The sequence below is a fragment of the Myotis myotis genome, unplaced genomic scaffold (genome assembly GCF_014108235.1).
Source record: "Myotis myotis isolate mMyoMyo1 unplaced genomic scaffold, mMyoMyo1.p scaffold_m19_p_51, whole genome shotgun sequence".
Classification (NCBI taxonomy): domain Eukaryota; kingdom Metazoa; phylum Chordata; class Mammalia; order Chiroptera; family Vespertilionidae; genus Myotis; species Myotis myotis.
Genome location: NW_023416359.1, coordinates 653,563 through 667,500, shown reverse-complemented (window position 1 = coordinate 667,500; position 13,938 = coordinate 653,563). Strand labels below are relative to the sequence as shown.

General features: G+C 55.1%; 1 protein-coding gene across 3 annotated transcripts in view; it reads right to left on the bottom strand.

The window, feature by feature from the left end:
- Nucleotides 1-13,938, bottom strand: part of NLGN4X (neuroligin 4 X-linked) — a 158,382-nt gene that overhangs the window by 4,581 nt on the left and 139,863 nt on the right. For all 3 annotated transcript variants that reach the window (XM_036311184.1, XM_036311182.1, XM_036311183.1), the window contains 3 exons: nt 10,428-10,613; nt 7,480-8,269; nt 1-2,210 (listed from right to left, as the gene is read on the bottom strand). The exon at nt 1-2,210 is cut by the window's left edge and continues 4,581 nt beyond it. In XM_036311184.1, coding sequence (XP_036167077.1) covers nt 1,361-2,210; nt 7,480-8,269; nt 10,428-10,613 — 1,826 coding nt within the window. In that variant the 3' untranslated portion in view covers nt 1-1,360. The remainder of the gene's footprint in view (nt 2,211-7,479; nt 8,270-10,427; nt 10,614-13,938) is intronic.

Sequence of the window (13,938 nt, the reverse complement as noted above, 5' to 3'; positions counted from 1 at the left end):
ATCTGTCCATAGACTGCACGTGAGGGATCTGTCTGCAGGCTGCTACTTCATAAAGGCTTTAACACACACACACACACACACACACACACACATACACACGACAATCTGTCCATAGACTGCACGTGAGGGATCCGTCTGCAGGCTGCTACTTCATAAAGGCTTTAACACACACACACACACACACACACAGATACACGCACACACACGCACACACAGAAAAGGAACGTTTCCTAAAGCAACAGCAGTCTGGGCAGGATGCTACACATGCACTTTTGTACAACCGGGACCACACAGGCGGCCCGGGGGTTGGGGGGAAAACCGCTGGGCGAACCCCCACCCCCACCCCCCCGGCGACACAGAAAACGCATTACAGAAACCCTCACGTCTTCATGGCCAACGAGGAATTCCGAACAGGGACCTCCCCCTACGTCCCGGAGGGAACAGAGGGGCTATGACTAACGCATATATTTATATAGATTTATAGTTATATACACAGAGACCACAATGGAGGGAAATGGACAACCTCGCTAAGAGCGCTTTCCAACGAAAAACACCGATAGAAGCTTTGTGTGTGTGTGTGCGTGTGCGTGCGTGTTTTCTGTGTGTGTGTATGTGCGTGTGGAAGCTCACAGCTATGTACAAGTCCTCCTTAATTTTACAAAGGTTCTTAAATAGAGTTCGGAACGTCTCTCTTTGCCCAGAAACCGACGTGCCTGGCTGCGTAGTCAGTTCTTTTTTTTATTTTAAGGATAAAACTCGACGTTGGCTGTCCCACGAGAGGGACAATTCCACGGGATGGGTAGCAGCCCACCGACTCTTTCTTTTCTTACCTACGGCCATCTGTTGGCACGTAAAGAACTTTTAACGTTATTATTACTTATTATTATCTTTTTGAAATGATCATTTTTTTTAAAAAAAAAACAACAAACACATGATCTGTCCCTGGCTAAGTTCCAGAAGCGTCCGGTCGTGGGGTTAGTTCGGAAACCTCTAGGAATCGGGGACGGGCGGACGTCCGTGGGCTGCGGTTGGCGGGAACCACGAAGGGGTATGAACGCGTCATGACCTCGAGGGCCACGCCTAGTTTTCACATTTCATAGGGTCAGAAGTTGATCTCGTCGTACGGGGAGTCGCGGTCCGCGGACGGGCCCACGGGCGCCCGGCGAAGGACGGCCCTTCTGCATGTGTGTGTGTGTGCGTGTGTGTGTGTGTCCAGTTTTGCTTTTTCGTTCTGTTATATTCGGTTCGATGTGCGTGAGATGGAGAACATTCCTGGGGTGGCGATGTGGCGTCTTGAGTCTCTCGCGCTCTCCGGGGGGCGTGGCGGGGACGCGGGGGGACGGGGACGCGGGCGGCCGAGCTATACCCTGGTGGTGGAGTGCCCGTGGGGTAGGTTGCTACTGTTCTGGCCGCCGCTGAAGGTGTTGAAGGTGTGCAGGGGCTGCATGCCCGTCAGCGTGTTGGGGATCATGGTGATGGTGTTGGGTGTCATGAGCGGGATGTCGTCGGGCGAGCGCCGCAAGGTGAGGGTGTAGTCGGGCGGGCAGGTGAGCCGCAGCGTGTCGTGCGCCTGCAGCGACTCGCACTCGTGTCCGTGTTCGAGCTGCTTCATCTGCAGGGACATGATCTCCTCGTTGCGGATGTGGGCGATGTCGTTGGTGGTGCTGCGCTGGGGGCTGGGGCGCCGGTGCGTCTCGTGGCGGCGCTTGTCCTTCTTATAGTAGAGGGCGGCGAAGGCCAGGATGTTGAGGAACAGCAGCGAGGCGCCCACGGCGATGGTGACGCTGAGCTCCGTGGAGTAGTCGCGCTTGGTCTCGATGAGGACGGTGGTGTCCTCGGGGCCCGTCTTCTGGGGGTCCTTGGCGTGCTTGGGGCTGTTGGCGGGCGTGATGGCCGGGCGCTTGGTGGTGGGCCAGATCTTGGCCGGGGACCGCCGGGTGCCGTAGGGGAAGGAGGTCATGTCGGGGGGGGGCACCTTGGTCGTGGTGGAGACGTACTGGAAGATCTCGTTCAGGTTGTGCAGGTGGGGCACCAGCTCGAGCCAGAAGGCCACCTTGGTGGCCCGGTAGTGGTCGCGGACGCGGGGCTTGAGGCCGATGTGCAGGTACAGCTGGTCCTTGGGGTTGTACTTGGACCAGGCCACCTCCTCGAAGCGGTTGGGTTTGGTGTGGATGAACTTGGTGTCCTGAGGCACGGGCTGGTTGGGGTCCCTGGGGAGAGGGGGGAGGGAGAGAGAGAGAGAGAGAAAGGACATCATCTGCTTCCACGTGGCACAACTACATCTTCATATCCTATAGAATAAAAGGGTAATATGCAAACTGACCCTAACAGCAGAACGACTGGGAATGACCGGTCACTATGACACACACTGACCACCAGGGGGCAGACGCTCAACACAGGAGCTGCCCTCTGGTGGTCAGTGCGCTCCCACAGGGGGAGCTCTGCTCAGCCACAAGCCAGGCTGACGGCTCCCAGCACAGTGGTGGTGGTAGGAGTCACTCCCACCTCAGCAGCGCTAAGGATGTCCGACTGCAGCTTAGGCCTGCTCCCCACTGGCAAGTGGACATCCCCCGAGGGCTCCCGGGCTGCCAGAGGGATGTCTGACTGCCAGCTTGGGCCCAAACCCTGGGGAGCGGGCCTAAGCCAGCAGGTGGACAACCCCCAAAGGCTCCCGGGCTGCCAGAGGGATGTCTGACTGCCAGCTTAGGCCCAATCCCCCCGGGGAGCAGGCCTAAGCCAGCAGGTGGACATCCCCCGAGTGGTCCCAGACTGCGAGAGGGCACAAGCCGGGCTGAGGGACCCCCCCTGAGTGCAAAATTTTTTGTGCACCGGGCCTCTAGTCTATATATATTTATATATATCTATATCTATATCTATATACCTATCGATCTATCTATCGCCTATTATATTCTATACTAGGGGCCTGGTGCACGAAATTTGTGCACATTAAAAGTTAAATTAATTAAAGGAAATATTTTAATATTGCTATTGGACCTTTGCCGGGGGCAGGGATGCGAGCCTCAAGTCCCCACCCACCCGCTCCTGCTGCACACGCAGCCTGCTGATTGGTCGTTATGTGACGGCATCTCAACCAATCTGCATATCACCCTGTTATTAGACATATAATAAAAGCCTAATATGCTAAGCATCCGGGCGGCCAGTCATCCGTTCAACCAATCAAAGCGTAACATGCTAATGATATGCTAAGGCCGCTCAACCGCTCGCTATAATGTGCACTGACCACCAGGGGGCAGACGGTCGACCAGTCGCTATGACGTGCACTGACCACCAGGGGCAAGGAGCTCCGACCGGTAGGTTAGCTTGCTCCTGGTGTCCGACTGATCAGGACTGAGTGAGACGGGCCGGACACGCCCTGGAGCCCTCCTGCGGCCACTCCCCCCAACTGGCCCACCTCATGGGCCGCCATTGGGTGGGAGGAGCCAGCCGGACCCCACATGTGCCCATGACCGGAATCGAACCCGGGACCCATCAGTCCATAGGCCGATGCTCACCCACTGAGACACACCAGCTAGGGCCCTCTCTTTCTATATCTATCTCCCTTGCCCCCTCTCTCTCTTTCTCTCTGTATCTCTCTCTTAATATATCTCCCTCTTTCTCTATCTCTGTGCATCTCTCTCTTTCTCTCTGCTCCCCTCCCCGCCACACACATCATATGAGCCATTGGGCATATCAGGATGGCCTTGGCGAAGTGCAAACATTGAACCTTCTACCGGATATTCACAGCAATGCATGTTGGGAGTCATGTCAACTTTGTGGTCCTATGTGCACCGTGGGATATATATTTATTGATTCCAGAGAGAGGAAGGGAGAGGGAGAGAGCTAGAAACATCCATGATCAGAGAGACTCATGGATCGGCTGCCTCCTGCAAGCCCCCTACTGGTTGGGGATGGAGCCCGCAACCCGGGCATGTGCCCTTGACCAGGAATCGAACCGTGACCTCCTGGTTCCTAGGTCGATGCTCAACCACTGAGCCACACCAGCCAGGGCCATATTGCAAATCACTAGCTAGCAACGACCTCTGAACCCCTTGTCACTTGCTCACAAACACCTCAGTCGCTAGACTGTGCCCATCCGCTATCCATCTCCCCCTTTTTCTGGTCAATCCGGCTGCTGCCGGCGAAATCACGTTCCGTATGTACTTGGATTTCGAGTGCATTTTGCTTTGCGCATTCAGCAAAGTTCCGAGTGGCCTCCTTGGCGTGCCAACGAGCTTTCCAAATTAATTAAAGGAAAAAGAAAAAAAACAACTCATTGCATGAGTGTGCCTGAGTGTCATTTCAGCTCTACACCCCGTGAGGGGCAGATACGGAATCAGCTCCCACTTGGATGAAGTCCCGACCGTTCTAAAGGACTTCTGAGGCCCTTCACCATCTCTGTCTTGTTACCTCGGTGAGATTCCTTTATTTTTTTCTTTCATATTTTTATTGATCTCACAGAGGAAAGAAAGAGGGAGATAGAAACATCCATGAGGAGAGAGAATCGTGGACTGGCCGCCTCCTGCACGCCCCCTACTGGGGATCTAGCCCGCAACCTGGGCATGTGCCTGGGACAGGGACTCGAACCCAGGACCATTCAGTCCACAGGCTGATGTCCTATCCACTGAGCCATACCAGCTAAGAGCAATGTTTTTAATTTAAATATATATATACTAGAGGCCCAGTGCATGGAATTCATGCATGGGTAGGGTCCCTAGGCCTGATCGGCAATTAGGGCCGATCACGGCCTTCCTTGCCCAGCTACCAGCCAGGGCCTCCTTCGTTCTGCACCGCCCCCTGGTGGTCAGTGTATGTCAGAGCGGGCGGTCGCACTCCTGAGGGGACAATTTGCATATTAGCCTTTTATTATATAGGAGTTTTTTCGAGTTCAGAGAAGGAAGAAGGAGACAGAGATAGAAACATCCATGATGAGAGGGAATCATGGACCGGCTGCCTCCTGCACGCCCCCTACTGGGGATCCAACCCGCAACCTGGGCACGTGCCCTTGACGGGAATCGAACCCTGACCTCCTGCTTCATAGGTCGACGCTCTAACCACTGAGCACACTGGCCAGGCCCACGAGGGTGGAAAACGCAGCTGCGGGCAGAGTGATTGTTAGGAACCGCGGTCTCGGCCTTCAGACGCCTCCAACGACAGAATCCTGCGGGGTTTTCCATCCAGGCTCCGCGTTCCCTGGGACCTGGGGAAGGTATCGTCCTGAGGCCGGCTTACCACTAATTAATTCCCTTCATCTTTCTCTTTCTTTCATGTTTAAACAAAGGGAGGCAGCCTCAGCTGCAGAGCCCTCGGGCGGGCAGGAGAGCTAACGAGAATTTAATGGCTTTGTTTGGCTTCCACAATTTTCTTTTAATGCTTCAGTTAAATCGATGATAAATGACACTGGCTTTGCATTAAAAAAAAAAAACCCAAAAAACCCAAAATGATTAAATAGTTTATTTCCAGCCCAGCCGGTGTGGTTCAGTGGTTTAGCATCGACCTAGGAACCAGGAGGTCCCGGGTTCGATTCCCGGTCAGGGTGCATTGTAGCTGTCCTGGCCGGTGTGGCTCAGTGGATAGAGCGTCGGCCTGCAGACTTAAGGGTCCCAGGTTCGATTCCTGGCCAAGGGCACGTGCCCGGGGTTGTGGGCTCAATCCCCAGTAGGGGGCGTGCAGGAGGCAGCCGATCCATGATTCTCTCTCAACATGGATATTTCTGTCTTTCCCTCTCCTTTCCTCTCTGAAATCCATAAAACAAATTTTTTTAAATAATATATGTGTCTATCTACAATCATAAAAGTGTAATATGATCATTCGGACAAGAGAACTGAACGACCTTCCGGACGTCCTTCCGGACGACCTTCTGCACGAAGCTGAGGCTGCGAGGGCGGAGCCCCTTGCGGAATTTCGTGCACGGGGCCTCTAGTATTTTTATATATTTTAAACTAGAGGCCTAGTGCATGAAATTCATGCACAGGTAGGGTCCCTAGGCCTGGGCAGTGATCGGGGCCAATCAGGGCCTTCCGGCTGCCGGCCGGGGCCTCCCTTCATTCTGCTCCACCTCCTGGTGGTCAGGGCACATCATAGCAAGCAATCGAACTCCTGGTCGAACTTCCGAGGGGACAATTTGCATATTAGCTTTTTATATGTATATATGGACTAGAGGCCTGGTGCACGAAATTCGTGCACAAGGGGGTCAGAAGGGTTGTGTGTCCCTCAGTCCAGCCTGCACCCTCTCCAATCTGGGTCACCCCTCTCACAATCCAGGACTGCTGGCTCCCAACCACTCGCCTGCCTGCCAGCCTGACCACCCCCTAACCACTCCCCTGCTGGCCTGATCGCCCCCTAACCACTCCCCTGCCAGCCTGATCACCCCCTAACTGCTCCCCTGCTGGCCTGATCGACCCCTAACCACTCCCCTGCCGGCCTGATCACCCCCTAACTGCTCCCCTGCTGGCCTGATCGCCCCCTAACCACTCCCCTGCCATCCTGACCACCCCCTAACCACTCCCCTGCTGGCCTGATCGCCCCCTAACCACTCCCCTGCCAGCCTGATCGACGCCTAACTGCTCCCCTGCTGGCCTGATCGCCCCCTAACCACTCCCCTGCCAGCCTGATCACACCCTAACTGCTCCCCTGCTGGCCTGATCGCCCCCTAACCACTCCCCTGCCGGCCTGATCACCCCCTAACTGCTCCCCTGCTGGCCTGATCACCCCCTAACTGCTCCCCTGCTGGCCTGATCGCCCCCTAACCACTCCCCTGCCAGCCTGACCACCCCCTAACCACTCCCCTGCTGGCCTGATCGCCCCCTAACCACTCCCCTGCCAGCCTGACCACCCCCTAACTGCTCCCCTGCTGGCCTGATCGCCCCCTAACCACTCCCCTGCCAGCCTGATCGACGCCTAACTGCTCCCCTGCTGGCCTGATCACCCCTAACCGCCCTCCCCTCCTGGCCTGATGACTCCTAACCGCCTCTGCCTCAGCCCCTGCCACTGTGGCTTTGTTCGAAAGACGTCCGGAAGACGTCCGGTCTAATTAGCATACTGACTGCCAGTTTAGGTCCGATCCCTCTCGCAATCCGGGACCACTGGCTCCTAACTGGTCACCTGCCAGCATGATCGCCCATAACCACCCTCCCCTGCTAGCCTGCTTGCCCCTAACTGCTCTCCCCTGCCGGCATGATCGCCCCTAACTGCCCTCCCTGCCGGCCTGGTTGCCCCCAACTGCCCTCCCTTGCAGGCCTGGTCCCTCCCAACTGCCCTTCCCTGCTGGCCATCTTGTGTGTTGGAGTGATGGTCAATTTGCATATTACCGCTTTATTAGAGAGGAGAATAAAGATAAATAAATAAATAAGAATCCGTGGAAAAATATCAGAAGAAAAAAACAAAACGACCCACAAAAAACACAGGAGCAACCAGACATCGGGGAGCAAGGCGACCACCGGACCGGCCTGGCTGGGTGGGGGTTCGAGGGGCACGGCCTACCCGGTCTTGGCGAAGTTGGTCCAGTAGGTCATGACCACGGCGCTGAGCATGACGTCGTTCTTGGAGAAGTTGCAGCTGAAGAGCTCGGTGGGGCCGATCATGGGGATGCCGAAGACGTAGGGGACCTCGTCCCCGTGGGCCGCGTCCGCCCAGCCCGGCTTCATCTCGCTCTGGCAGTGGTGGTAGAAGGCGTAGAAGTAGGTGGGCGACCCGTACTGGGCGTGCAGGTCGGCCGTGGCCACGGCGGGGGCCACCCACTGGTGGTCGGTGAACAGGGCCACCAGCGTCTTGCGCCGGGTCTCGGGGTTCTCCTTGTCGGCCCAGTCCGTGTACATGAACTTGATGGTCTCCCTCAGCGTGTCCTTGCCCTCGGGGTAGCCGTACAGGTTGTCCACGAAGTTGGACACGGAGAAGTCGAAGTCGTTGGGCGTGACGCCGTCCTCGTTGTCCACGATCCCGTCCACGAACTTGAGGCCCTCGCCCTGGTTGACGCCCAGCATGATGTCATAGTTGAGGAACTCGCCCTGCTCCATGAGGATCTGGGGGTCGTCCGGGATGACGTCGCCGTCGATGACGGGGCCGAAGGCGATGTGGTAGGTGGCGGGCGTGATGGTCTGCTGGATCAGCTCGCGGTGGCTCTTGCCCCGCAGGCACTCCACCAGGTCCGTCGTGTCCAGCATGTTGCAGCCCACCTTGTCCGCCAGGATGCGCGTGTACTTGGCCGGCTGGTAGTTGACGGCCCAGCTGGACAGGGCCGTCCCACTCTGGATAACGGCTTTTTGGAACAGGCCTGCGGGCGGGGGGGGGCGGGGGGCGGGGGGCACGCCAATGAGAGAAAAGGGAGGAGTCACCCCAAAGACCGAGACGCCGCTGGGGGAGGGCAGGCAAGGCTGGGATGGGCTCCTGCTCGCTTCCTCGATCCCAGCCCGTCACCCCCACAACCGTCTCCGTCTGCACGTGGAATTTAGGGGGTGTTCTTATTCTCACGCAAACACACACATGCACACACGTGCATGCATGCGGCCCCATAAAGATTGTTTAAGAAAATGGGACGATTCCCAGCTGGTTTGGCTCAGGGGGTGAGCATCGGCTTAGGAACCAGGAGGTCACAGGTTCGATTCCCGGTCAAGGGCACATGCCTGGGTTGCGGGCTTGATCCCCAGTCGGGGGCGTGCAGGAGGCGGCCGGTCCGTGATTCTCTCTCATCATGGATGTTTCTAACTCAATTTCCGTCTCCCTTCCTCTCTGAAATCAATAATATATATCTCTCTATATATCTATATCTATATCTATATCTATCTATCTATCTATCTATCTATCTATCTCTCTATATATCTATATATCTATCTATCTATCTATCTATCTATCTATCTATCTATCTCTCTATATATCTATATCTATATCTATCTATCTATCTATCTATCTATCTATCTATCTATCTCTCTCTCTCTCTCTCTCTCTCTCTATATATATATATATAAATGAAACGATATGTGCAATGTAGCTGCACTGATAAAATTAGGCATTCTCTTTCTCGTTCTTTTTTAAAAATATATATATTTCTATTGATTTCAGAGAGGAAGGGAGAGGGAGAGAGACAGAGAGAACATCCATGATGAGAGAGAATCATGGACCGGCCGCCTCCTGCACGCCCCACACTGGGGATCGGGCCCGCAACCCGGGCCTGTGCCCTGGACCGGGAATCGAACCCGGGACCCTTCCGTCTGCAGGCCGACGCTCTATCCACTGCCCCAAACCAGCGAGAGTTGCACATTGATTTTATAGGATGTTTTTATACGCACACACACACATGCACACCCCACAAATATCGGTTCAGTAAATGGAACTACACAGGCAATTTAGCTGCACTGATAACATAATGCATCTTCTTTCTTTTTTATTAATTTTTCCCTTTTTAATCCTCCCCCTAGGATAGTTTGCCATTGATTTTAGAGAAAGTGGGAGAGAGAGGGAGAGAGAGAGAGAAACATCGATGTGAGACAGACGCATCGATGGGTTGCCTCCTGCACGCGCCCTGATCTGGGGAGGAGCCTGCAACCGAGGTAGATGCCGTTGACCAGGAATCGAACCCGGGACCCTTCGGTCTGCAGGCGGATGCTCTAGCCACTGAGCCACACTGGCCAGGGCTTGCATTGCCTTTCTCCTCCCGCCACCTGGTGGGGTTATTTGCGTGGTCACGGGGTACCCTGCCCCAGGGGAAGAATCGGGGGCCACTTCATTACAGGAAAAACAAACCCACGGAAGGGAATTCAGAGATGCCCTCCTGCTCCCCTCCTCCACGTATCGGAGGCGCCATCGTAGAATTTTAGTGGGTCCTGGCCTGTGGGGTTCAGTGGGTTGAGCACCATCCCATACACAGACAGGTCCTGGGTTCGATTCCCGGTCAAGGGCACGGGCCCGGGTTGCGGGCTCCAATCCCAAATCAGCCGATCCGTGATTCTGTCTCATCATTAACGTTTCTCTCTCTCCCTCTGCCTTCCTCTCTGAAATCAATTCTATAGAATAAAAGGCTAATATGCAAACTGTCCGCTCGACTGGGAGTTTGTCCAGGGGGTGGGCCCGGCCGGACAACAGCCCATGGCCCCTCCCCCCGGCCAGTCCACCGGAATGACACCCCTATTGGGGCAGGACTGGCAGGCCAACCTCTCACGGCCCCTTCCCCTGGCCGGCCCCGCCCCTGATCGGCCCCCCCACCCTGATTGGGGGCGGGGCTGGTCGGGCAACCTCCTGGGCATCCCCTCCCCTACCCACCCCCCGTTGGCCTGGCCCGATTGGTCCTGATCAGGGTGGGCCGGCCAGATCCCCCAACCTGTGCACGAATTCGTGCACCGGGCCTCGAGCAAAAATATCTTGAAGAAACGACATGTAGGCACATGTCATTTTGGGGGGCACGGCTTCCTGGGTGGGTCCCGGGGTCCCCGCGTTACCTTCCGAGTAGTGGGACAAGGTCAGGAGGCTGACGCACGAGGCCCCCGCACCCGAGCCGAAGATGGTGACGCGCTTGGGGTCGCCCCCGAAGGCCCCGACGTTCTCCTCGATCCAGCGCAGGGCCTGGATCTGGTCCAGGAGCCCGTAGTTGCCCTTGGCCGCCTGGTCGCCCGTGCTTAAGAACCCTGCGAGAAAAGAGAAAAATAGTTTCAATTTCCTACTCGCAAGAGCCCGTCGGCCCGGCCGGCTGGTGTGGCTCAGGGGTTAGAGCGTCGACCTGGGAACCAGGAGGTCCCGGGTTCGAGTCCCGGTCAAGGGCACAGGCCCGGGTTGCGGACTCGATTCCCCAGTAGGGGGCGTGCGGGAGGCGGCCGATCCGTGTTTCTTTCTCATTATTGATGATTCTTTCTCATTATTGATGATTCTTTCTCATTATTGATGATTCTCTCTCTCTCCCTATAAAAATCAATGAAAAAAAACCCCACATTAAAATTAACAAAACAAACACACAAAAAACGCCCATCAATATTGTTTCTGTTTGATCGATTGTGGTTTACGGGGTCCCGCGAGCCGCCGTGTAAAACATCCGGTTTTTTTTTTGTGGCCAATAGAACGGATTTCGTCTCTGGGGTTCGTATGGGGCTGACGCGGGAGGAGAAATTAATCTATGACGGTGACAACAAGCAGCAATTCTCGATTCCAGCCACCATTCCCATTGTGCGCGCTGGTCTTTGATCGACAAAATGAGAAAGACGCCTAAAACTGGGTTTTCAAAGGGGAAAAAAAATTAAGTGTGTGTGTGTGTGCAAACCCCAGTGCACGGCTACAAAAGCACTAAACGTGTGGATTTACCATTCGTTTTTTTATTAAAAAAATATATATTAAACCTTTATAAATAGATATAACCTTCAAAAATATATATTGGAACCCTTTAAAAATATATATATTTTAATTGATTTCAGAGAGAGGAAGGGAGAGGGAGAGAGAGATAGAAACATCCATGATGAGAATCATGGACCGGCTGCCTCCTGCACGCCCTGCACTGGGGGTGGAGCCCGCAACCCGGGCCTGTGACCTTGACCAGGACTCGAACCCGGGACCTCCTGGTTCCTAGGTCGACGCTCAGCCACAGAGCCACGCTGGCCTGTAAGGAAGTGGGTTTTTGTATCAAAAAGGCAACGATTGGGCCCTGACCAGTGTGGCTCAGTGGATAGAGCATCGGCCTGAGGACTCAAGGGTCCCGGGTTCGATTCCAGTCAAGGGCATGTACCTTGGTTGCAGGCACATCCCCAGTGGGTGGATGTGCGGGAGGCAGCTGATCGATGTTTCTAACTCTCTATCCCTCTCTCTTCCTCTCGGTAAAAAATCAATAAAATAAAATAAAATAAAAATGGCAACGATCAAGACTCCCTGCCCCCTGAGCCCACAGATACCTGAAGAATTAACCCCTGCAAGGTGGCTGCTATTCAGCACATACCCCACCTCCCCGATTTGATTAGCAATTAATAATTACGAGCCCGGCAGGTGTGGCCCAGTGGTTTGCGTCCACCTCTGAACCAGGGGTTCAGGGTTCGATTCCCAGTCTGGGTTGTGGGCTCGATCCCCAGCGGGGGGCGTGCAGGAGGCGGCCGACCCGTGATTCTCTCTCCTCATGGATGTTTCTCCCTCCCTCTCCCTTCTTCTCTGAAATCAATAAAAACATATTTAGAAAACATGACTAAGTCCCCTTTCCTGCCGACGAATGTTTGGCGGCTCCAGCGTTTAGCCGTAAACCTCTTTTTTTTATACATTTTTTCACGCAACGAAACGCGCTTTGCTGAGAAGGAAAGCCTCCTTCGTGCGGTTTCATGTGTAAAAGTCACGCCGATCGTGGCCTTTTGGGGGGCCGTGGGGTAACCGGAGACGGGCCCCGTTTTCCCCACGACGGAGGGAGGCGATTCATTCTTTGCAGAAATGACCGATGGGTGCAATTTGTTTCCAAGAAGCGACAGGGGACGTTGGCGACGTGCTGTTATGGAGAAAGGCTCGATGTCGCTGGCCGGCCGGGAGACGCAAATTAAAATGACAATGGGGGTGTCGCCATACGCGCATCAGCCAACGCCACGTGCTGGCGATAACGCAGAGAGAAGGGAGCCCCCCCGCGCCCCGCGATTCCCTTGGCTGGCCGCCCGCCTTCTACCACCACTGCCAAGAATAGATCTATCTATCTATTATCGGATTTGCACCACATCATTGGCGATTCCCTCGGCTGGCCGCCCGCCCGCCCACCGCCATGGGTAGCTCATTGCCCCGCCCTCCTGTCGATGGGTGGTCATGTGACGGCGTCGCGGCCCATTTGCATATTGCCCTATTATAAGTATAGCTATCTGAGACCCTCACTTCTCAGAATATGTCCTAAGAACCCCAAAACACCCATCAGAAAGAACGTATGCCCCCCACCCCATGTTCGTAGCAGCGCCACTGACAATCGCCAAGAGCTGGAAACAGCCCAAGTGCCCATCGGCAGACAGAACAGCCGCTGGCCGCCGACACCGTGGAGTACTACGCAGCCCTGAAAAAGGAAGGGCTGTGACCGTTCGCGACGGCACGGAGGGACCTGGGGAGCAGGGTGCAGAGTGAAACGGGACAATCGGAGAAAGACGCGTCCCCCGACCTCACACCCACGTGGAAGCTAAGGAACCACGTACACGGATGCACGCAGCGAATCGAGAGCCGTGCAGGCGTGGAGATGTGAGTTCTCCCCAGAGGACCCCCCGGGGGGACAGCTGATCTTGGCTGTTCTGAATTCCTTCCACACACCCCAGGCAGACCGCAAGCCAAGCGATGAGCAATACTCCATGGCCTGTTTGCGAAATTCGGCGAATGAATATGGTGTGTGTGTGTTTAAGCTGGTGTCCCCATAGTTTCTGCTTCAGAATTTTCAATTCCTGCAAAATCCAGGGATTTTTTTTGTTTTCTTCTCTATTCGTTTCGACAGTCAACCGGGCTAACGTCCCCATTTTATGGTCTCCGGGTGAGGCGACGACCCTGTCCTACCCTGATTGTCCAAATACCGTGTTCGACGGAATCCAGAAGCAGGACGGGTGTTGGCTGATGAACACGTAGAATTCTACCAACAACAAGAAGACAGCAGCGTCCTTAGAAGGAAGGTCCCGGCGGAGTCCGAGACCTTCGGTCTAAGCTCCGGACGAATGAATGAAGGGGGTCCCTTGAATGCCTATAATTTTCTAAACAAATGGTCTCTTTGTTTCTTTTTTAGAAAAATATTATTTCCTTGATTTCAGAGACGAAAAGGGAGAGGGAGAGAGAAGCATCCATGATGACAGAGAACCACGGATCGGCCGCCTCCCGCACGTCCCCGACCGGGGACTGAGCCCGCAACCCGGGCCTGTGCCCTTGACCGGGAATCGAACTTTAGCCTCCTGGTTCCTAGGTGGACGCTCACCACTGAGCCACACTGGCTGGGCTCAGTGGCCTTTGTAAATCAGGGCCCCTCCCTCCCACATCAGT